The sequence below is a fragment of the Gobius niger genome (assembly GCF_951799975.1).
Source record: "Gobius niger genome assembly, chromosome: 20".
In the NCBI taxonomy this organism is placed as follows: domain Eukaryota; kingdom Metazoa; phylum Chordata; class Actinopteri; order Gobiiformes; family Gobiidae; genus Gobius; species Gobius niger.
This window is the reverse complement of record NC_136871.1, coordinates 26,158,000-26,181,521: the sequence shown is the minus strand read 5'-3', so window position 1 is coordinate 26,181,521 and position 23,522 is coordinate 26,158,000. Positions and strand designations below refer to the sequence as shown.

Below are 23,522 nucleotides of genomic sequence, written 5' to 3'. Positions count from 1 at the left end.
GACCTATTCCTTTAACATCACTTGAATACAGTACAGTCAGTATACAGTACATAGGTTTGACAGTTTCCAAGTACATTTGGATCATTCATACTGCAATTTGCAATGCTTGATGGCTATTGGCCAATGCTCACGACTGCCAGAATAAAATTCAGAGAACAGGCTACAGAATTCTGAAAGTATCCTGGACTGGCACCACGGTTACTCATTACATCTATCAAAAAGACATGACATACTCAGATCATTTTTATTATTTGCAGCAAAAAGGCAAGCAATGTCCATGTGTGTGTATTGCATTTGTGCCACCTGAGGAGGCGTTACAAGCGATTTGTAAGATCGCTTGTGAAAAACGCTACAGGGGTCATTTATCAAGGCTAGATAGCGAGTGCAGGCTGAAAAATAAAATATGCTTTTTTTGTGACTGTGTAGCACCAAATCAAAAAAATCTGCTCTAAAAATATATGAGAGAATGTGCCGTAAGTAAAACATTCACAAACTGCTTTACTTTGTAATTTCAAGAGAAAAAGAGAGGTACAATGTAATCTGAGTGCAGATACAGTCTTCACCAGGGCAGACCATGATCGTCTCATCAATAATAAGAATTTTTACGGTGCCTCTCTTTCCTCCTAAAGGGGTTCCGGTTTCTTCCATCTCCAAAACACATAGGTCAGGTCAGCCCAAAGTCATGGCGTGCACAGTTGCAGCGGCTCAGGACCAACTCTCCATCAGATCACCGGTGTGCACTTGTGTATATGAAAAATAAAGCACTTAACCTTTAACTTTTGTATGTTTACCACACTGCAATCAAAGCCATTCTATGTTGACAATGTAAACAAACGTCAGCTCGCAGCTTAATCAAATCCTACACCATTTTAAATACTTGAAATAGTACCACTGTCTGAGACGATTCTGCCCCAAATGATTCCTCTCATCTACAACTACCAATCGAACACAAGACGAAAATGTTTCCACTCGAACAACGGGAGCAGAAACAGTGGCTGGTGCTGGCTGCTGCAGCAGAGAGAGGTGTGAAGAAGCCTCCACTGGCGCCATCTGACAGCGCCGATCTTCCCAAACAGTGGACTCACTTACCCGAGGGTGCTGATGAAGCCGTTGGTGGAGCCCTCGGCATACAGGGAGCAGATGTCCCCGATGTGCAGGAAGCTGGACATCTTATCTGACATGGTTCACAATGTCACCTGCTGGATCACAAGAAGAAGGGGGAAAAAACAGAGTCATTCGGGTTAAACGAGGAAGTGTTCTTGACTCTTTCTTTACGAGACTCAAACAAGGCATGACTCCAGCTTGCAAAATTCTATCACCATCAGACATCGCTGCTAACCCCATGGAGAAAACTTTGTTGGTAGCACCCGGAGTGAGATGCGGTCACAGGCAGTGCCATGCTGACAGACAGGGCACCCCCAGAGGTACTTCCTGTTCGGGTCCCGTTCATTATTCAAATATCCTACAGGCAAAGTTTAGAGTGCGGTAAGAGGCGCATAACTCTTCACACAAACAGGCCTGATTTCAGACAAAATCGAGCAAAATGAGCGGGTTTAGAAAGTCAGATCTTAATGAGAACGCGTCCAATAATATGTATATAAGGCAGCATGTTTTGTTTTGCTGTACAGTATGTTCAATTACTTGTTCCATTAAAGACACTGTAGAAAAGGTTCAGTACACACACTCTCCAAAACATTGTTAACGACACAGTTGTCATGTTTTCGCGGGTTTGACATTTTTGTGATGTTCGCGTAGAGGTAAGATGTCCATAATCATATTGTACCAGTGAGTCAAGAGCAAACTGTGAAAAAAAGAACTAAAAAAACGAATCTGTCATATGCACTTAGTCTCCTAAAGAAGTAGAGAACTGTTGGACAGAGAGAGAGTACATTCATGGCACTCCAAAGACCAACAACACTGAAACATGGATGATGATAATGTGAATATGCAGCTGTGTTTGGATGAGTAAATATAACTCTGTTCATGATTAGTAGCAGCTGAATAAGATGCGGATGAGCCCAGTGCACCTGCAGGTCTCAGCAGCAGAGCAGGTAGGCTCCAGTGTGTGGGAAAGAAACGCCACCAACACAAAGGCTATCTGTCAGAGCAGCGGGGGAAAGTTACATAAACAAAACAATAACGGTTAGAGTTTGCCTAGTACAGATGTAAGAGCCTGCAATGGTGATGAGGAGGACAAAAAAAGAGCTACAAATGCAAAAGAAGTGCAAAAACATCATCATTTTCTTGCCTGAAGTTGGAAAGTCAAAAAGCAACATTCGCCAAGCTTTGTCCATTACGCACGAATAGCAAAGTAAAGTTTGGCAAGTTCGCTCCCTGAGGTAAAGACATACTCCCCGTGTTAGGAGCATAGCTAATGTTGATTCTAAGTTTCCGAGCCAAACTTGCCCCTTCTTTACCTCGCTCGTCGTCCAAAACCCTCGGATGTGTGCGCACAGTTCGGCGGTCCTCGCAGGAGCTAGGGCGCAGGCATATCTCGCTCTTTCCTCGGCATGCGTCTGAGGAGTCCGGTCCCTCGGCGCGATGGCGGGTAAATAGTTCCACGACTGTCGACGGGGTGTAGGCCGGGGGGGGATGACAGCTCTCTCTGCCCGCTGTCCGTGCCCCCTCCTCGGCTGCGCTTCGCTCAAAACAGGCGGTATCCACTCGCAGCGCTCTCGGATCGTCTCTTGGCTCTGTGCCGCTCCTGGCTGCAGCTGAGCGCACGGACAGGGGGATGTCTGGGAAATGATGTCCAATGTGCCGCCAACCGCTCGTCACCAGGGAAACCAGAAACATGTGCAATAATGCTGTGATTTTTTATTTATTTATTTTAATTTACTTTATCTGACTCTAATGAATATGGCCTACTAGGATGAAGGCTGTTTATTGCATGTGTGCTTTTGTTTAACCTTACATTAATTAAACCTATTATTATTATTATTATTATGTTTTTAATTCATTTCAGACGGTATATTTGTGTGTGTTTTAATACTTTTCACTATTTTACTGTGATTTAAAGTAAAAAAAAAAAAAATGGCATCAACTTATAATTGAACATTTTTACTTTATTTTATTGTTTTCTTTATATTTATGATGTATATAACATTAGTTACATTTATTTGTTTGTTATCGATTCACTTTTTTCCCGAACAGGAAGTAGCACGCAGCTGACGTCCCACGTGACAATGCGGAAGTACGCTTACAACAACATGAGCGGCGGGGAGATGGACGCCTTTCTGTAACCATGCCGCGCACTTTCCCCGTGTTTTTGGCGTTTATATTCACACACGCCGCTCTCTGTCTGGACTCTTCGTGCGGGGCAGAGCCACACAATGATGCCCAGGCGAGAACGGCGAGTTGCGGCTGTGGGAACCTCAAAAGAACCGCTGGTTTGGAGACCGTCCTGGATGAAAGGGGAGAGGAGACAGTGGACCCTGCTGTCAAATACTCCCAAGATGAAAATGACCGGCCATCACAGGGGCAAGGGAGTGAGAGGAGAGGCAGTCAGGTGAGCTGGGTTTACTTTGTCCCTTTGGTGTTCTTTGCTTTACGAGCAAATGGAGCATAGCCATAATAATCCATAAACTGTGACTATCTTTGTAAAAGGGGGGGGAAAAATCATCGACTTTTGGGGAACCAATAGTTAGCTCGGTCTTCTTCTACGTCTGCTTCGATTATAAATATGAATTATGTGGTTAAGATTTATAAAACTTTAGACATATTTGTGTAGAACTCACCTAAATGTACTTTTTTGGCAATTGCTCAGCTTAAAGGAACAGTTTACCAGTTTTCCATACTGAGATATGTTCTTACCTGAGCTTAGACGAGTTGATGCGTACCTGTCTGTTTTTTGTGCGTGGCCTCAGTCGCGCAAAACGACGCAAGATGTTGTTAGCATTTGGCCTCCGATGTATTCCTATAGCTCCAAACGGGGTGAAGTTGGAAGCGACCACACTCTTCCACGGGCACAGACAAAGACCAGACAGGTACGTATATCAACTCATCTCACCTTAGGTAAGAATATATCTCGGTATGGAAGAACTGTGTGCCGTCAGTCATGCAAAAAAGACCAAAGATGTTTTTAGCATCGGCCTCTCCCAGTATATTCCTATAGCTCCAAACGGGGTGAAGTTAGAAGCAGCCACGCTCTTCCACGGGCACAAAGACCAGACAGGTACGTATATCAACTCGTCTAAGCTCCGGTAAGAACATATCTCAGCATGGAAAAACATACCAAACATGGAAAAACATACCAAACATGCAATGATGATGATTTTGCTTATTAATGAGGAAGATCAGACAGAGTAAGTATCATAGACATAGAAAATAGGAGCCTATTTTGTTCCATCCACTAAAATGTGTAGTGTGTGAATGATCTGAGTCCAGCCCAGTTGGAAATACTCTTTGAAAATAACAATAATCGGGGGCTTCCTATATTTGGCTACATAGAAATGCCATTGCGACAACATTTGGGGATGTTTTCCCCATGTTTCTCATTTCTCATTCCTTTGTGTAGCGCTACTCTTCAGCTAACCCTTAATTATAGCCTTCCTGCAAAAGTCTTTTTCAGAGAGTTATTTAAAGCTCTTGCCCTTGAAGCATTTTGGTGAGTGATTGTTGTGTGGAGATTTTGATTCATTGGCTCAATTGTATTTCTGGGACAGGACAGTGTTCCCAGCCTTGGACTAACAATGTTTTTGTTTTTTTAATAAGTCACTCTCTCCACCTCTGTCCAAGTAGTTCCCTCTTAACACTCCTATAATGTTGTCAAATGTATAGATGCATTTTCTGCACCGAATCATGAGTTGTGTACAATCTGCAAATATGCTGGTAAATATAGTAAAGTCTTTCGTCTAGTAGTAGCTCACATGACCTTCTCTCTCGTGCCCAGATGGTGCTGATTCCTGGAGGGGAGTTCCTGATGGGCACAGACAGTCCTGCGATCCCCGCAGATGGAGAGGGGCCTCAGAGGCTGGTCCACTTAGACTCGTTTTACATGGACGTCCAAGAAGTCACCAACCGCCAGTTCCAGAGCTTTGTCAATGCGACCGGGTACATCACTGAGGTATTGTGGCATGTCTGCTAAATTGAGAGGGTTTTTTTTTAAATATCCTTCTGACTTGCAGGATTCAAATGTTTGTCTTGCATGTGTAGCTGTTGCAATTGCATTTAGTTATTTGCTCAGCCTCGTCTCCATCCTCTTCAACTCGTTTTGGAGACACGGAGGCAGCGATTGAAGCAGAGACGCCCAGACTTCTCTCTCTAGTCTACACTTACTTCCTCCAGCTCCTCCATGGGGATCCAAAAAAGTTTAAGATAGTGTGCTGTACACAAGCAAAAAAGTGAGGCACGTTAAGTGTCTTGCCCAAGAACTCTAGGGCGGCATCGAAATTGGCGTATCATGAACCATGGAGTTACACATAAAAAAAACAATAAATGACTCAAAATTTCGAGAATGTAGCGAATGCATCCTAAATTTCCGGGCTTGCCTTAAAAAAAAAGATGAAAAAATAATAATTTTCCTCTCATTTAATAAAAAAAAAAAAAGCTCATGTTGGTGTGTAAGTTATTTTATCTGGGTCCAATGCAGGTTTGCATGTTTTGTGGCAGACTTTTTTCAAAACCTACTCAAAATTAAGAGGGTCATTTAGAGAGCGATGTTTAAAGTGTGACAGGTTGTATTGCTATTGTAAATATTACTTATGGATAACATCTGTTGTAAGTCATAATGATCAAGCTAACTGACAGGAAGTGCCAACCAGTAGATAGAGGGAAAGTTAGCACTTTGACTCAATCATTTCCCATTAACACAACATGGTCGCCACGGCAACAGTTTAAAATTGGCTGTATCGACCACTTCGGACGGAATCCGCGTCGTCACACGCCGCCAAGTAGTGTTCCATTTCACTTGGATCCCTCGCACCCTCGCAGCTCGACTCCTCCGTTTGGCTCATTTACGAAGGATGCACCTGTGGATCCTCCACTGCCACAGAGAGCTGAATATTACCCAGAATGCACTGCAAACATGTTTTTCTTTTCTTTCCTTTTCTCCCAAAACTTTGTTTGTTTGTACTCACTATATTTCCACAAAAAAAATTGTAATAATAAAATCATTGGTAGAAGTGTTTGAAAAAATAGGTTTTTATAAAATCGATCTTAATGAAAGGCCTAATAAATAGGCCTATTTATTGAGAAATTAGGACTATGGTTGTTCATGTAGCCTAAGTCTGCAATTGTATGCACTTGACAGTGATAAACTTTATTCATAAACAGTTGTTTTGTAAGCATAGATTGACATTTTATTATATGATTTGACACGTGACCTGACTCAGCCGCACGCTCCAGAGGCCGGTCCAGTTGAGCTCAAAGCGGCGGTGAGAGGACACTCGGCTCCGTTTTGGAGGAGCCACCACCGAGGACGTGTTTCCCTTGATCTATGTCACTTCCTGTCAGTGTCCAATAAGGAAGCGAATCTATAAACATCACAAAAATGGTCAAACTAAAGAAAGCTGGGTACAATCTTAAAAAGCTTCAATATAATTGTGTTACCTATGTTCCAACAATAATTGTGTCTAATGTGTCATATGCACTTTAACATTGGTCCAGCCAATTGTGCAGGGAATAACGGTCCGCTGTTTTGTTTTTTGTTTTTTAAGGCAGAAAAGTTTGGAGATTCTTTTGTCTTTGAGGGGATTTTGAGTGAAGCCGTAAAAGATGGAATTTCCCAAGCAGTAAGTGTTGTTTTTTTTGTTCCTATCATTGTTTGTTCATAACAGTATCCTGACATTTCTCCAGAACTTGTGTTTACCCAAAGCTATCAAGATTACACTGTAACTTAATTTGCTTTCTTTTATTTGTATTCATAACATAATCATCACTCACATAACCAGTATCTAACACACGTGAATGCAGTAAGGAAGTTCTCTTCAGATCTTAGTGCCAACTCAAATAATAACTTCAAGCTATATGTCTTCATTGAGTTTACATTCTTGGTCTTACATTGCATTAAATTCATAGGATTCTCTTTCATCTTCTTAACATCTTCTTTTTTTAACGTCTTAAAAGCTATCATTTTGAATCATTATCAACCAGAAATATTCAAAGAAATAGCCCCAGACTCCCATACGTCTGTCTTGCAGGATTATCTTTGACGTTTTAGGCATGTAGAAGATTTTTTTAAGGGGTGCTGAAAGCGGTGAAATCTGAGCAAGTCTTCAACCATCAAGCAAATCCAGAGCGATGTGGATTTAAGGCTTAATTTCACCTGTCAAAAAAGATTTAAAAGTTTGTGCCTGTGATAACGAGACGATTGTGAATGGTTTGGTTTTGTAGGTGGCTGCTGCCCCCTGGTGGCTCCCGGTGAAAGGGGCCGATTGGCGACATCCTGAGGGGAAAGACTCAAGCGTTGCAGAGAGGTTAATATCTCTCTTATAGGAAGAATATTTGATCTATTTGTGCACAATACGACTACTGTTCAATCTCATACGTTTCAAAGGCCGGATCACCCAGTCCTCCATGTCTCCTGGGCTGATGCTGTGGCCTACTGTTCCTGGCTCCACAAGAGACTCCCCTCTGAGGCTGAGTGGGAGTTCGCCTGCAGAGGAGGGCTCAAAGACAGGTACAATATCAATTCATGATAAATATTCATTATTAGTTCATTATGTATCATTTGTAACACTTCTACTTCCTTGTGTGTCGCCACAGACTGTATCCGTGGGGAAACAAGTTGACTCCAAAAGGGCAACATTACGCTAATCTATGGCAAGGGGAGTTCCCGTCACAGAACACAGGAGAGGATGGATTTGTCAAAACGTCTCCAGTAAGATAGTTTAAACATTGAACTTTCTTGAGCAGATTTGATACTTAATGAAATATTTTTCAAGTGTTGAAAAGTGAGTTTATAGTCTTTGCACCCTTAGTACAACTGCAAATGGTTCTCAATTTAATACAGTATTTCTGAATCTCGCAGGTGATGTCTTTTCCTCCCAATGGCTTTGGTCTGTACGACATAGTGGGAAACGCCTGGGAGTGGACTGCAGACTGGTGGACGGTACATCACACCACAGACAAACAAAATAACCCTGTGAGAAATTAATATTACATGTATTATCAAATAGATTTGATATTTGCTCAATGTTATTAAATCGTGCCTTTGTGGAAAACTTTCAGAAAGGGCCTCCATCAGGATCTGACAAGGTGAAGAAAGGAGGTTCCTACATGTGTCACAAGGTAAACTCCCATATTTGACCTTTTGTCTACAGGCACTCGACACCCAGAGAATAGAGTAGTGCTATTTATGTCAGGAATGCAATTATTCTTTCTCGTGCCTTAATAATAATGTTTGAAAACTGACTCCTCTCCCGACTTTCTCCCCTTCTCCCTCGACTTTGTTTTCTTCAGTCATATTGTTACAGATACAGATGTGCAGCCAGAAGTCAGAACACTCCAGACAGTTCCTCTTCAAATCTGGGCTTTCGCTGTGTCTCTCAGGACCAACGGTGACCTCCTCCTACTGTCATTACTGCCACTCTGTTTACAATGTTTGTGAATTTGAATACAATTATTGCATGCAATAGATGCTGTATGTAGATTAACAGATGCTACATGTAATATAACAAAAGAGAGAAGTCTTAAATTGTGTGTAATAATGTACAGTGTACATGTTTTGTAATAAATAATAATTCACTTTTTATATCTTATACAATAAAACGTTCTTGAAAGCTATCCCATAATGATGATGATGATGATGATAATAATAATGCAGTGGCTGGCCTCTAGAGGGCAGTATGTTCTCAATAATGCAGTGGACTGGTTCAAACCACTGGGCATATGTTTTATTGCCATCTCTGTTCATGTCTCTGACCTAGTTTTAATGAGGAAAAAAAAGACATAATTTTCTATGTGATACTTGACTGAGAAAACCAAGGCCTTAATCTTTAAAATACTGTAATCCATGGGGGAAGCAAAGAACACATTTCTGTAAAATGACCAAAAAAGTATTTATTTTTTACTTATTGTGTTTACATGTTACAGCAAAAACAAGTCAACTAATCGATAAACAAAAAGTATCCAGCTTATATGTCTTAAGAAATAAAAGTAATCTCTAGTGCATCTAGAAAAAAAAGTGAAATAAAATTGTCCCCTAGAATCCACATAATAAGCAAACTTAAGTTCTACTCCACTGAATTAAAGAAAGAAAATCCAAATTTATAGTTGATACAACATTACGGCACAGTCGCTAACACTCCAGTCCACATTTTAATAAACCGCTGTCAGCTTCCCATGAAATTCTCTTGAATTTCATTTCAATCAGTGCACAAAAACTGTTTCACAGAAGCAAAAAGAAACATTAATCTCTACTTAATTAGCAAGAGGGTCCGCTGGGCCTACAGTTGTTATACTATATGCAGCCTAAAGCAACACTGGGTAACCTTTATCTCAAAATGTGGAGACGGTGTCTTTCAAATTATTAAGTTGGTAGCAGATTAAAAAAAATAAAAAATAAAACTACACTTTTGAGGCTGGATTTACAGAGTGCTACACACATTTTTAAATGCAGAAGGCCTATGTGTTTGGGGGGTGAAATAACAAAAAAATACTACAAAAAAAAGTTGCAGTTAGCCTAAATGAAAATTACCTTCAAATCAAGAAGGGAGAAAACATAATAATAATGTGTTGATGGCAATATTGTGCAATATCCTATTCCCAATCAATTTTTAAAATAAAAATAGTGATCTCGAGTGTGAAAATTTGAAGGGGAAAAAATGACAAACACTTTGAGCAGTAAAAGCTTCATAGTATTACCTTAGCATAGAGTCATTAAACTTATCAAGGTCAAGGTAACTTTATTTGTACCAAAAAAGGTCAATCTGATTTGAACTTGCACCACAAAAAACAGCAATATAGCAATTACAAGAAATGACTGTATAGGCGTCATACAGCTGCCATCTTGGAGAGTACAAAACACAAGAAATCAAACAAAAGGCGATACGCTATACTAATAAAAATCCTGTCCTCGATTCCTCCGCCTTGAGTCAACAAAGCCAGGAATACAAAAACATTAGCAACTTGAACTTTTGCCTCAAAAAATGGCAAAAGTCGTGTCTTTTTTTGTGTGCTATTTTGGGGCTTTTCTTTTCTTTTTTTTTTACCACATGTAGTAGCTACGCGTGGTGTCGACTGCGGATGGCTTTCCGTCGGTAGCCTCTTTGTCCTTCTCTGGGTCCACATCCCATAAGTTGATAAGCGGTGGGTAGAGCTCATTTAAGGGGATCGAGGACGTTTTCAGCATGTATTTCTTCAGCGAGTGATGGTAGTTTTTCCGTCTCCATTTTTTAGCCGTGTAGACGCCAACCGTAGCAAGGCTGATGAATGCTAACGCCGTCACCATGACCGCTAGCACGGCTACGCTGGGATGCTGCTCAGAAATGTCCAGGGAGAACGTCGAGCTTCTCGTGGTCACGTTCACGCAGGATTTGTGCGTCTGCAAGTGGACATTGGACACGGTCAGGCAGACTTCATACTCGGTGGCGGGTTGGAGATGTGTTAGATTGTATTCATGGACATCCACTGGAACGCGAGCGGTATACGTAATATGTGGGTTGTCGATTTTCATAGTCGCCGATGCCCATTTTAGATTTGACATCATGACATTTGAATTGACCTTCCAAGAGACCAAAATTGAATGGGACTCTGTTTGCTTGACATAAATTTTCATCACTTGTGCGCTTTCTATTAGCGTCCCGTTCACGCGGACAGTGGCCACCTTGGTGTCCGCGCCCTCTGTGTTTTGCGCCACACACGTGTACCTTCCTGAATCTTCAACTTTCACATGCGACAAGTGCAAAGTTCCTTCACTGCTCAAATGGTAACGCTCTGAATCAGTATCTGGTGTGATTTTGTTCCCGAGAGGGGTCACCCAGTAGATTTCTGGCTCGGGTTCGCCCATCGCGCGGCAGTCCAAGCTAACGCTCATGCCTAACTCGAGATTCAAGTGACTGGGGAAGGTGTCATGAGAAATGAGTGGTAAACACTGCTCTGTTGCTTCGATCAACTTCAATTCTCGTACTTTCTGTCCTTTAAGTTCGGGCGGAGAGAAGCAGAGCATGGAAGCCGGCTCCATGAAGCGAACTATGGTACGATTGGAACTCATCCATTGAATCACACAGTCGCATCGTAGCGGGTTGCTATGGATGCTGATTTCCCGCAAATTTGGCAATGCTTCAAAGCTATTCTGGTAAAGCGCGGTCAAGGCATTGTTGTTAAGCATTATGCTTTCCAATGAAGGCAGATCTCGAAAGGCTTGCTTGTGGATGTACGATAGCTTAGGATTGTTGGTTGCTTCCAGTTTGGTCAACTCGGGAAGGTTATCCAAAGCAAAACGATCAATTGATACAAGCTCCATCATGTTGTTTATGCCCAGTTCCTTCAGATGCAACATGTTACGAAAGTCTCCTTCTTGTAGCTTCTGAACAGGATTTTTGTTCAAATCCAGAAACTTCAAATTGGGGACTTTTTGGAGAGCGAGTTGTGGGATTCGAACCAGTTTGTTGTCGTAAAACGAAATGCTCTCAAGCGTGTCTAAGCCAATGAACGCATCTGCTGGGACATCGGTAAGATCCATCCCAGCCAAGACCAGACTTCTAAGACTCCCCAAAGGCTTAAAATTCATGTCCAAAAGTCCAACAACTGGGTTTTCACCAATCATGAGTATTTCCAAATTGGGCGTTTCTTCAAACCAGCTGCTATCTATAACATGCAGCTTGTTGGAATTGAGATGAAGCCTGAGCAGGTTGTGAAGACCACCAAACGCATGGGCAGAGATGGAGTTAATCTTATTGTGGTTGATGTACAATTCTTGGAGATTTGAGAGATTTTTCAAGCAGTAGTCGGGCAGTTCAGTAATCTGGTTTTCCTCCAAATGCAAAGTTGTTAAGTGGTTCATACTTCGGAGTCCTACTGCTTCCACTGTGCTAAAATTATTCTGCGAGAAATCCAGCTCGGTCAAGTTGAACAACGCCTCCAGCTCTCCGTTGGTGTGGGAGATGAGATTGCTTTGAAGGAGTAAGACTTGCGTATCAAGCGATAAGTTCGTAGGTATGCGCGTTAGCCTCAAATCGTTGCAGTCCACGGTAATGGCCTCCTTGTAGGTAGATTGAGGGGTAAACCATGGTCGAATCTCGCAAACGCACAGTCTGGGACATTCTTTGCCGCAAGCAGACGATAGAAGAGCAAAAATCAATCCAAGTTGAAGCCAGATTAACAAAGGCCAATGCTGGGATCGGGCCGCCATGCTGGTAGCTCTCTTCAAGATCAGATGAGAGTTTATTTTAGTGGGCTTTAGGGGAATCTCGCAAGCATTAGTACACTTTTTTTGTTGTTCTTGTGTTGTAGGCACTTTTGCGAGCGGTGTTGGTTTATTTGCAGAAAAGAGGCAAGACGCACATCTGGTCCTAGCTCCTCTGAGATAAGCTGTTGTTGTGTTTCTGCGTCACACCTCAGCAGCGGATTATACCTGGAACAGAGACAAAAGGAAAGATGTTAGATCTATAAACAAATGATTTATAACAGGAAAAGCAAGGACATAAAAGGCAATCCAACATGAAACCACACCAGTTTGATCCATCTGTGAAGAACCGAGACAAATCCAATTTGATTCTGCACTTAGTGTAATGTACAAACAATGAGTTAACTAAAATAATAATGGGCATTCACAATCTACTGATAATGGGGAAAAAGCTGAAATGTTTGATAATGCTTGTGTTTTTGTTTTGTTTTTAAGTAAACGGGGTACAACTACATACAATAAATCCCCTTATAATACTATTTGTTTAAGTAACTATGTGGCATTACTTGCAAATCCTATTTTAAGGGGAGACACTACAGGCAAGACTATTTTTTTTTTTCAGTTTTCAGGTTTTGGGCTAAATTGGTCTCTGAACATATAAGCTTTCACCCGGAAACAGAAAATATGCCTAATCTTCACAATAACATGTTTAAATATTGCGCTGATTCAATGTTCCCCCATAGACTTATATGGGACAATGCAATTTCAAGGGCCTTTTTCTCAAAACACATTTTTCTGTCATTGTGGCGCCACTATGTCCATGTCAGTCGGACCTAAAGCCTTGGACTGAACAATATTTGGAAGATTTTTTCAGAAGGAATTTTTATTATTTAATCCCTAAGCCCCATTTATTGAGTTTTGAATGTCAAAAAATAAGGCGAAAATTAAATTTTTACAAATTCTTCCACTAAAAAACAGCTTATTTTAAAACTAAACAAGAAATCCAAAATCCCCTCTGAAAAAGTCTTGATAACTCATTTATCAATAAAATGAAACCATAAATTTGAATGTAGCTAGCTCTGTCCATTATTCAGATTTCGTCGCCGAAAAGATGGGAAATTTTAGGCATTTTTAGGCATAAAACACCTTGTTCTTATATGAAAAGATAAAATGACAGAAAACTTGCAATGCATTTTTTTCCTCACATTTATGCCAGTGATCTACAGCAAAATTGATATCTGTAAATTTATTTTTTTTCCCTATTCCCCTGCAGTGTCTCGCCTTAAATGACAAAATCCATGTGTGGGAAAAAAAAAAAAAGTTGAAGTAGGCCTAGTGTAGTCAACAATATTTGTAAATCTCTACTGCGTTGCGTAAACCCATCATTACTTTGCATTTTTTGCATCTCTCGAACAAGTCCTTTATTCTGAAATGTGCTGGTGCAGTTTAAGCTTAACTATGCTTAACACAGCAAAGCAATAAAAGCGACTTTTCTGCATCCACCAGAGAGCTTCAGTGCTCAGCAGAAATGCATACACAAACTCGTGAAAGTGGGGCAAGATTTTCAAAACACAACCTGCAGAGATTTCGAAAACTGAGCTGACAGGAAACCAGATTGTCAGATGTTGTGTTTATGTGTATGTTGACGCTCTATTTTTGCAACAAGCACAATTTCCGCGTGTGAAAAATCTGAGTTATTACAACATTGGTAAGTCACATTGGGTTTATACGATGTATGCACTGGTCCTTTTGCTGTGGTTATTCAATGCACAGTTTTAAATCAAGGATGCTTTAACGCCTTCACATTCATCCACCGAGAACAAGGCAGGAACAGGACCGGGCCCGTGACACAACATGAACTTGGGACGTGGAACTATCCACCATCAGGTTTGTGAGTAACCGTCTCCATATCCTGACCCACTGCTGACCCCGAATTGTCTAAGTGTTTCCCTGGTATCACTGATTCACTGAAACAGGGTGGCTGTGTAATGATAGCAGCCCTGGATCTGTGCCCATTACACAACCAGTTTAGCAGCCAGCTCTACAGTCAGTGTGGGGTCGACTGTGCTATAATCACATGCTGCTCTCATCTTCCCCCAGGGCAACACTCACCGCTCACACATAAAGCAAGAGTTCAGCTGTTTAAAGTCGCTTAGATAAACGCTCGCACAGGTTATGGTCATGGGATACTGAGGACTTAAAATAGTGTATAAAGTTCAAAGAAAATATTGGCTTTTTTTTTTTATGGTTTAAACCTGTTATCAATGCACGTAGAAAAGGACATGTGGCAATTTAATGGATAAAAACTTTAAATTGTTATATTCTAAACAACATTGGCGTCAGTCCTCATGTTCAGTGGTTGCCCATAGCGACGGTTACAGGGTTGTTACGTCTCATCCTGTACTCCCCGCTCACGTATACTGCATGCCTGTTTCCTATCAGGAAGTAGAATGATGAACATCACAAAATATGTCAAACCAGTCTGTGTTTGCAGGAAAATTACCAACTTTAATATAATTGTGTTGACTCTGTTTTTGTGAATGGGTAGTGATGATGGGACTCATGCATGTAAACACGCCACGTCAGACGGTGCATCTGTCGACCCGTTCTCACAAACACGCTCTCATTTAAACGCACTTTAATCTAAAACTGTGACGTGACAAATAAACAAATAAACATAACATTGGTGCCGTGTAAACCAAGTGCAGAATTGCCATGCCTTTGGGGTCATGTTTGTGTTTCACCTTTAATGCGCCAGTTACAGTGCGGTGACTATTTATTTTAATACTATTGTTGTTTATACTATTATGAGCTCAAATATTGTCCATAATGTCACTGAATAAAAATCACACAACAGAGTTAAATAAGCACAGAAAAAATCTATTTCTCTTCATGTGATAATGAACGGGAATCTGAGCCTTTCTTCTGTGGAGCCTGCATTTCTCTCCAAGTGTGTTGTCATGGAGCCTTAGTCTAAAATAGAAACTTCCAGCCAGCCCCATGCACAAGTGCATCCTCCACTTCAAAGCTAATTTGTTATTTTTCATAAGTGACCCCAGCTGCTTCCAAAGAACCTTTTCCACAATATTTGTTACTTAAAATAACATCCATAACCCTAAACCATTATCATTGTATCATAGTGCGTTTAGTTTTTCTTTAGCTATGGATTGAATCATTGACAGTGCTGTTTATTTATTAAAAGGACAAGTCACAGTTTAAATGTCTGTTCTCTCCTCACATTATTCTGCTTTGTCATCTATCTTTGTGCATTACCCACTTATATATTCCCTGATAATAGCATTTCAGTGTCCTTGAAAAATACCACATTAAACCGCACACATATCTCACTTTTATATATATATCTATTATAGAAAACGCTATCTCAATGGCCGCCGCCTGGGCGCCGCCATGTTTATTTCCCATACCGACTTTGAAGCTAAGCAGGGACGGGCCTGGTTAGAACTGGGATGGGAGACCGTTTGGGAACATCAGGAAGTCTGGCGACAGTACTGAGTTTGTGCGTGGTGCCGGCCCCCACGTTGCGGTCCCGCCGCCCGCGGCCATTGACCACGGGTCCATATGGACCGCGGTGCTGCTGTCCGAGGACAACCCGCCGTCACAACAACGGGAGATCTGACTGCCGTGCGTGTGCGCGCACCAAACAGGGCGATTTGTGTGTGTGCGCGTGTGCGCGCGTTTGTGTGTGCGTCGGTGCGTGTATGTGTGCGCGCGTGCATCAAAACCGGGCGGTGTGTGCGTGCGTGTGCGCGTGCGTGCGTGTGTGTGCGCGCGCGTATGTGTGCGCGCGCGCATCGAAACCGGGCGATGTGTGTCATTTGCTTTCACGTATTGTGAGCCCAGCGGTACATTTTATTCTAAAGCAGCTTTGAACGCATTGCCAATTCTATTGTAAGGTTATGAATACTGTCTAATAACGATCATTAGGCTATTTCATTTCAAAACCTACTTATTTTTTTTTACATTGTACACTACCGTGATGGACCAAACCACGGGTCCTGCACCGTGAACCGACCCGTTAGAGCTGAACCCCTAATATTTATCCATACTTATTCCACTGTCTCTTGAATTCTATTCCCTTTTAGCGAACATATTGTCGTTGTAGTTTATAAGAAAGGAGCACGGGTGCGTCAAACACTCAAATTGCAGTTTCTTTGAAATTATTTTTGGCATTAATTATTTTAAACATTTGTAGTGGCCATAGTTTTTGGAATGGGTTGGGAACCACTGCTCTACAGCTGAACTGTGTGACGGGTTGGACATTTCTTTGTAATAACTCATAATCTCAGACTATCAAATGTGCAAACTAGCGAGGCCCGGCCAAAGGCCGGGTCTCAGCTAGTATATATATATATATATATATATAAACAAATCATTTTAAATTCTGTATCAATTTAATTAGATAAATCTCTCTTGACATTGTCCTCAGTCATCCATCACTGTGCATTATCCAAAACCTAATTATCTCTCTCTCATACCACATCACAAAGTAATAGGTTTCCTGCATGAAATGTTGCTGCTAATGGCTTTAGCCCATCGACTGCTGCGTATTTACATTTTTAACATGAATTATAATCAAATTACGACCAAAAGCAAAACCGAATTTTAATCAGGGTCAAGCTGATAGTAGTGAAGTGCCAGTAGGAGGTTTTTTTTCTATGTGGTAAACCCATTTATACATAGGAGGTTAGTCCTTTGTTGATTTATAAATCGACTTCATCCGTCAGTATCAGCCATTTGTCATGTGCCTCCTCTGTCTTCTCTCCATTCCACACATTAAACCTAACTTTTAGAAACCAGCCATTTCGAATGCAGAATGAGTATGTTTGCAATTGATCCATCTCATATGCAAATGAAGATTGCAGTTTCTCATGACATTATCCACTGTTATTCATCACAGGGCATTACAAAAGACGTATCTCTCATATCTGTCTCCTCCTGGCTATGGCAATGTCTTGAGTGATTGAACAGAACAGTAGGAGACATGTACAGATGTCTTTCTTCATATAGAGGCGGCTGAACTCAGGCACCTGTCTTTGGGGTACAGCCTTCTCTTATAGAGGCATTGGGGGGGTCCCACCTGTCCTCTCTGTGTGGAATATAGACCTCTGCTGGGCACATATGGTCCCTCTGTGAGACCGTATTACACAGGTATACATTCTTCCAAAGTATCACTGAGTTTTACATGGAGGGTTTAACTAATTGTATTGTGTGTTATATGTTTCCTAACAATAAAGAAATGGGAGGAATAAGAAATACTCTCGAAAAGAACAGATGGTGTGCCTTTTGGGGTAATACTGTAATACCAGAGGTGCAGTATTTAAAGGGAAACTTTCAGCTATACTTCTTATACAGACATTTTAGACAGAATTTAAGACACTATTAGCGATTCTCTATGATATATCTTTGTCAGTAGTGAACTAAGCTTTGTAACCCCCCTCACTTGGCAACAAATACTTCCATTTAGAACTACTTTTACAGATCTTAAGTTTTATAAGCACACCCTTTGAACGCCTCATAACCCCCTGGGGGCCTCGCATTAGTGGCTGATACAGACTCTGCGAATATGGTCACCCGATTTAGTTTCCTGTAGGTATTGGTCGATGAATGAGGATTTCAGCTGCATCAGAACAGGTCGGTCAGGCGGTTTTACAACTTCTTTCATAAAGCTAAACTCTGACTGTTTCTGCTGCTGCAAACATTGGCCTGTAGTTTGCGGTAGGGGAGATGTGGAGCTCGTCTCAGCTTCTGCAGGACAAAGTTAGCACATCCTGCTTGCTTTAACAGATTGAAAGTGATATACTATACTATCATGGCAGAAGTCTCACAATACCATGCTATAGAGACTAAGTTGCAGGGGGCGCAGTACTGTATGTGACTGCTTTAACGGGTTGGTAAATGTAATAATACACAATGTTTCCCATTAACAATAAATGAAATATAAATGCACAAAAGTATGTTTTTTGTTCACATTACACTACAGGTGCTCCATGGTGGTACATTTGGGCTGTGTGGTATTTGCACACTGTCTACTTAGTGTCCCTTGCATAATGTATTGGGACTATCTGTGTAGACTGGGATATTGATTTGTCTTTTATCATCCTCTAAATGCCTATAGTTTGTATTTTAGACCATATACAATGAACATTTTGCTTTTTGAGGCGAGGAAATTGTGCTGTCTTTAAGCTTCGGGGAAACAGACAGTGGAGCAGCACGGATTATGATTTCAGACCTAAACACTTCACGGTTTTACAGTGAGATGCTTCGCTGACAGGCCCCAGAGAGAAGACTGAAGAAAAATCTGCTCATGTTTTTTTTTTTTCCTGTCTGCAGCCCCTTCAGCCCCTGGATTTACTCCGCTCTCAATATCCCCATGAAGCTTAATCTGTGTCCACACTACAGGGCTCCTCAGAGCTAATATCAGGAAGTTCAACCGTTAGCTCCTGGTTAGGATCAAATGAGGAAATGCAATAATGAGCTGGTCTGCGTTGTGCCAATAAATTTCCTAAACGCGTTAGAAGACGGCATCTGCAGACTTTGCTGCTAATCATCTGGGGTTATTTCCTATTGTTTTTTGTTTCTTTCTTTTTTGGTTGGTTAAGTATAATGTGGAGTATTACAAAAGGAAACTTTACATAGTGGTGTAAAGTTACAGCTACTTTTAATCAGAACCTGTGTTATGATCTACAATACTTAGTTTGAGCAACACAATGCCTGGTTCACCTCTTTTTCTTCCATAGCCATTTTTTGACTGACCAAAGACATCCATTAAAACAGTGGTTCTCAACTGGTATGACTTTGGGACCCTCCATTACACCACAATGACGTGCCATCACCCAAATTATAGTTGAGTGTTTTAATGTAAAAATGCTTTATTTCCCCCACAAATGTTGAATTAGCCGATAGCAGTCCTTTTGATAGGAAGTGTTTCCTTACAATTTCTCACTAAATTACCATGGATTTGACTCAGGACTATAAACGCAGGATGAAGCCTGGGTCTAAAGCAGGTTTTAAAGACCCTATACTTAAAGCAGTACTAAGTAACTTGTTTACCTTAATAAATCCTTTTCGTAGTCCCTCTGGGGATAATACAACTGTTAATGGGATGATTGGGGGGGGTCTTTCATCTCCCTCTGGTGTCTCTGGCCAGAAAACCACACTTGCAACTTTCCCTGCACCAGGTCGTAGGCACCAATACACACTAATGGAATCACAAAGAAGAAGCTAACAGGCTACAATTAATGAGTTAAAAACCGTAACATGCTACGACACCTGCAGTGACGCTTATGGCCTCTAGGGGCCTGAGTTACTTAGTTCTGCTTTAATTGTCTTTACAAATAATGAAAGTGTCAATCCATTTTACAGTGAACCAAATTCAATCCTAACTTTCCTAACACAAGTCAACAACACAGACAATTCTTTGCAGGGACAGGTTTACAGTATAAGCTTTTTTCCACAACTTTCATGTTGCTGTGACTGTCATGCAAACATCACTCTCGTCTGCTAGTTCTCAACAAACAAGGTTGTCATTTTTTTCCATCAGCTTTGAGCACAAAAATCTTCACTCCCTGCCTGCGACAACCCATCCACAAACAGATAACAAAGTCACATTACCTGTCACCGGTCAAAACACCAATGCCTTATACAGTATGAAATGCCTTGTCAGTTGCGCATCTCAACAAACAAACATATTACTTTGAGCCCCGAGTCCTTATGTAAGCCCTGCAGCTGGATATTAGCTCAGAGAGGCGTCCTGTTCCGGCTGCATTAGTATTCACTGGGCACTCAGGGGCTGTGCAGCTGCTGATGAACACGTCCATCCCACACAGCAGCGCCTACCGGGGGGAGACAAATTAACCGCATGTTATGAAAAATATTGAACCTAAGATGGCTGTTTTATATCCGGCGACTTGAATTATGATAATTGGATGTGCAATACGACCGCAACGTGGCTTGGTGTGGTAAATGGAAAATGGAACGCATCAGGAGGGGCATCTGGCATGAAAGCTTTGCAAAATTGAAACAGTGACTCAGGGTTTCTCCATTGTGTCCGAAAAGCACACCTGAGAGTCCTTGTGGCTGAACATGTCTAAACCCATTGCACGTCAACAATCAAATTCAAAAATATTTGTAAATATAGACTTTTACATCATCATAAAGAAATAACTAACCTAATGTTTTTCTCCATAAACAAACAGCTCCAGAGAGTGACTTATCTTCTCCTTCATTGAAAATCTATACGCCGCTTTATTTCCCTGTAGGACTGGACGTGCATTCATATCATTTTTCATCATGTGCGTCGCTCTGTCCGCGCTTCATCAATCGCCGCAGTATCGGAAAATCCAATCGGGATGCCAGTGAAGTATTGACCCGCCCGCCTCACCGCACAATGAAAACAAAACACACTTCAAATTGAATAAAAAGTCGAATTTGACACTTCATCTAAAACATTTCACACGCAATTTACCATGATTTAAAGAGACAGTGTTAGGTTTTCCCCTACCCTGTCTCTGTTTTCTGCATTAGCAACAGGGGGAATTTCTCACTAGCTGAAAGCCCGCTAACTTGCTAGCTTATTGACAAGCGCCATCGAAAACAGCATTTTCACTTGAAACTATCATCTGATGAACTGGAAAGGGCTCAAAAATTGAAATTTCCGAATACAATAAGCTAGGGCTGCTCGATTATTGAAAAAATAATAATCACGATTATTTTTGTCATAATTGAAATCACGATTATTCAAATGATTACTTTAAAAAAACGTATCTTTATTTATTTATTTATTAATCAAAACACAACACTGATGATATTGTATGTTTTCTGGACAGTCATAAAAGTACAAATGATTTCAAGTTTGCCTTGATTAAAGAGAGGTCCCTGTTTCACACCTGCCCCCTGCTGGCCAGCCCTCACACCTGCGCAAGTAAACTGAGCAGCGCGGCCTGATGACATCATCACACAGCGCCGTTTGTTTTTATGTCAGGCAAAAGCATGAGCCATGGCACGTGAAAAGCGAAGGGAAAATGATCCCAGCGGTCTGCTTTTTTAAAAATGTTTATTTAAATTAAAAATAAAAAAAATTATAATCGATTTTTTGAGATTATGCTAATTTTGTCATCGTTTACTGTTGTAATCGAAATCGTAATCGAATTTCGATTAACAGCCCTACAATAAGCAGTTAAATCCGTATTTGTATTATAGAGTTCGGGAATGTGATGTCAAATCGCTAAGCATCATGGGATTAGCAGCATTTATAAACTAATGGAGATTTAAAAAGTTCAGATACTGTATACTATTGTTCACTTTAAAACACTTGGACACCACGGTGAGTTAGACGTATTTACCAGCAGTAATTCAGCAGCTAACAGAGTTGTTCCACAGCTGTTTTTAGCTAATGCTAGTCTATGATAAATGTATGCTAACAGCCGCAAACATGACAGATCTTCATGGTAACTGTAGATTTTCCCCGAACTCTATTTGTAGTAGCTTCAAAGCATGCAGACATTGTGATAATAGAGTCCGGGATGTTTTTAAATTGAACATTATCATTCGAATTGTCCATTTTGTGGGGAACGAGCAAACATTGTGCATAGACCAATATTAGTTGAAAACAAAATAAAAAGGAACAAAAGTGCTAAGGAACTTCTTGGTCACTACTGGTAAATCTAGTACTTCTAATAACAATTGGTATTAGAAGCGCCACCCGCTGCCACACTGGATAATATTTCTAATGCAAATAAAGTCAAACTGAATCGAATGTTGCTATCTGCTCATCTATCGTACCTTTCTCACTGTTTTATTATCACAGAGAGGCAGCTGGTATTACTAACAGGATAGAGGCAGTCACATCTGTAAGCAGAAAAAAGATTTCAATGTATTTTGCCCATAATCCTAACAAATGATTAGCAACTGTGACTAGCTTTCAGGGCTAACATAATGCAATATAAAAAGCCATCTGCGACGGAAAGCTGCGGTGGAAATGCTTGAAACCTTCCTCCTCCTGACCAAAAGGCAATTTGGTTTAATTATGATATTTGACACTTTTTTTAGATATTGATCAGTTTCTGCCTACTTTAAGTCTGTGGAAATCAGTTATCCCATAGTACGGCGCTGACTGTCCTGCGTTACCATGGAGATCAGCTGTGATACGGCCCTGTTAATAAACCGATTGGGTGCCGTCAACTTTATCAACTTCTTATATCCTGATTAATATAGTGTTTTTTCTGCCCTTAATGTGCAGCACATGTTGACTTGGCCCCTTCCTGACCTGTTAGACCCATGGCGTTGAAGAATTATAAAATATATACAAGGTTTTATACTGTTTTTTATTTGTATTACTGTTTAGCTTGACTTAACAAAATGTATGCGAAGTATTCTCAGTTCTTTGTTACAGAGGAAAAGTGTGTGAGCACAGAACCGCCGCGCCCCAAAAGTAAGATAAACAACTGCCTTTCTCCAGAAGGATCCTATCAGTTGCAACATTCCATTGAAGACATAAAATTGGGGGTCGCGGGGCGGAACTACGTGACCAGCAGAAGCACTGGAGCCAATGGAACCAATGAGATTTAGTTTTAGGCTCATGAATATTCCAATGTTTAATGTGATACAAATACTTTGACTTCCCTAGTCTGACCCAGTCTCTCCTATGGCAATGGACAGCTGGTAGACTCGATGTTAGGGAACTAGGGAAGCAGAGCTCTGTATTAGATGACCTGTTAGGGAAATAAACCTTCGTGATTCAATCTCCTGAATCCTGGTCATCTATATGCTGGTATGTGTTATTAGCTGGTAGTGTAGCGTTGTTTTGTCACTAACTCTTCTTCCAGTGTTGAACACGCCTGGTGTTGTCCGCCGTTTGGGTAATTAATTAGGATACAAAACGGGAATAGTGGTTAATAACATTTATTGTTTAAAGGGAGTGGACAACACAGGAGAAGGAGTGAAAAACTCCTTACTCAACAGCGTCCACCCTCTCCTTTGGTTGATTATTTTTGCTTAACTTGAGACACAACTCAGTTGCAAACAACAACATCCTGCCTTGCCTTTGGTTCCTTCTTTGCATCTCTCTGCACAGGTAATTGTTTTGTTGTGGTGCCGCTGTTGCCTTTTTTTGTCTGACCATGAGCCAGGTCAATGTGCATGTAGCTGCTACAACCTGTGGGATAATGGGAAATCAGGAGGTGAAGGGAGCGCCATAGGAGGGCACCAAATGGGCTCT

At 41.1% G+C, this 23,522-nt stretch overlaps 3 protein-coding genes across 3 annotated transcripts in view; 1 reads left to right on the top strand and 2 right to left on the bottom strand.

The window, feature by feature from the left end:
- Window positions 1–2,643, bottom strand: part of LOC306979668 (inositol 1,4,5-trisphosphate-gated calcium channel ITPR1-like) — a 123,957-nt gene extending 121,314 nt beyond the window's left edge. Inside the window, exons 1-2 of the mRNA XM_079578741.1 lie at window positions 2,418–2,643; window positions 1,090–1,199 (exon numbers count right to left, since the gene is read on the bottom strand). Coding sequence (XP_079434867.1) covers window positions 1,090–1,181 — 92 coding nt within the window. The 5' untranslated portion in view covers window positions 1,182–1,199; window positions 2,418–2,643. The remainder of the gene's footprint in view (window positions 1–1,089; window positions 1,200–2,417) is intronic.
- A 593-nt stretch (window positions 2,644–3,236) lies between these two features.
- sumf1 (sulfatase modifying factor 1) lies at window positions 3,237–8,652 on the top strand. The gene is made up of 9 exons (XM_079579465.1): window positions 3,237–3,508; window positions 4,892–5,065; window positions 6,657–6,731; window positions 7,333–7,415; window positions 7,496–7,618; window positions 7,705–7,819; window positions 7,970–8,083; window positions 8,170–8,229; window positions 8,401–8,652. Exons 1-9 carry the CDS (start codon window positions 3,245–3,247, stop codon window positions 8,500–8,502), a joined length of 1,110 nt encoding a protein of 369 aa, XP_079435591.1. The 5' UTR covers window positions 3,237–3,244; the 3' UTR covers window positions 8,503–8,652.
- Window positions 8,653–9,119: 467 nt separating this feature from the next.
- Window positions 9,120–12,530, bottom strand: LOC306979666 (leucine-rich repeat neuronal protein 1-like). The gene has a single exon (XM_079578738.1). It carries the CDS (start codon window positions 12,290–12,292, stop codon window positions 10,148–10,150), a length of 2,145 nt encoding a protein of 714 aa, XP_079434864.1. The 5' UTR covers window positions 12,293–12,530; the 3' UTR covers window positions 9,120–10,147.
- Between the last annotated feature and the right edge of the window lie 10,992 nt (window positions 12,531–23,522).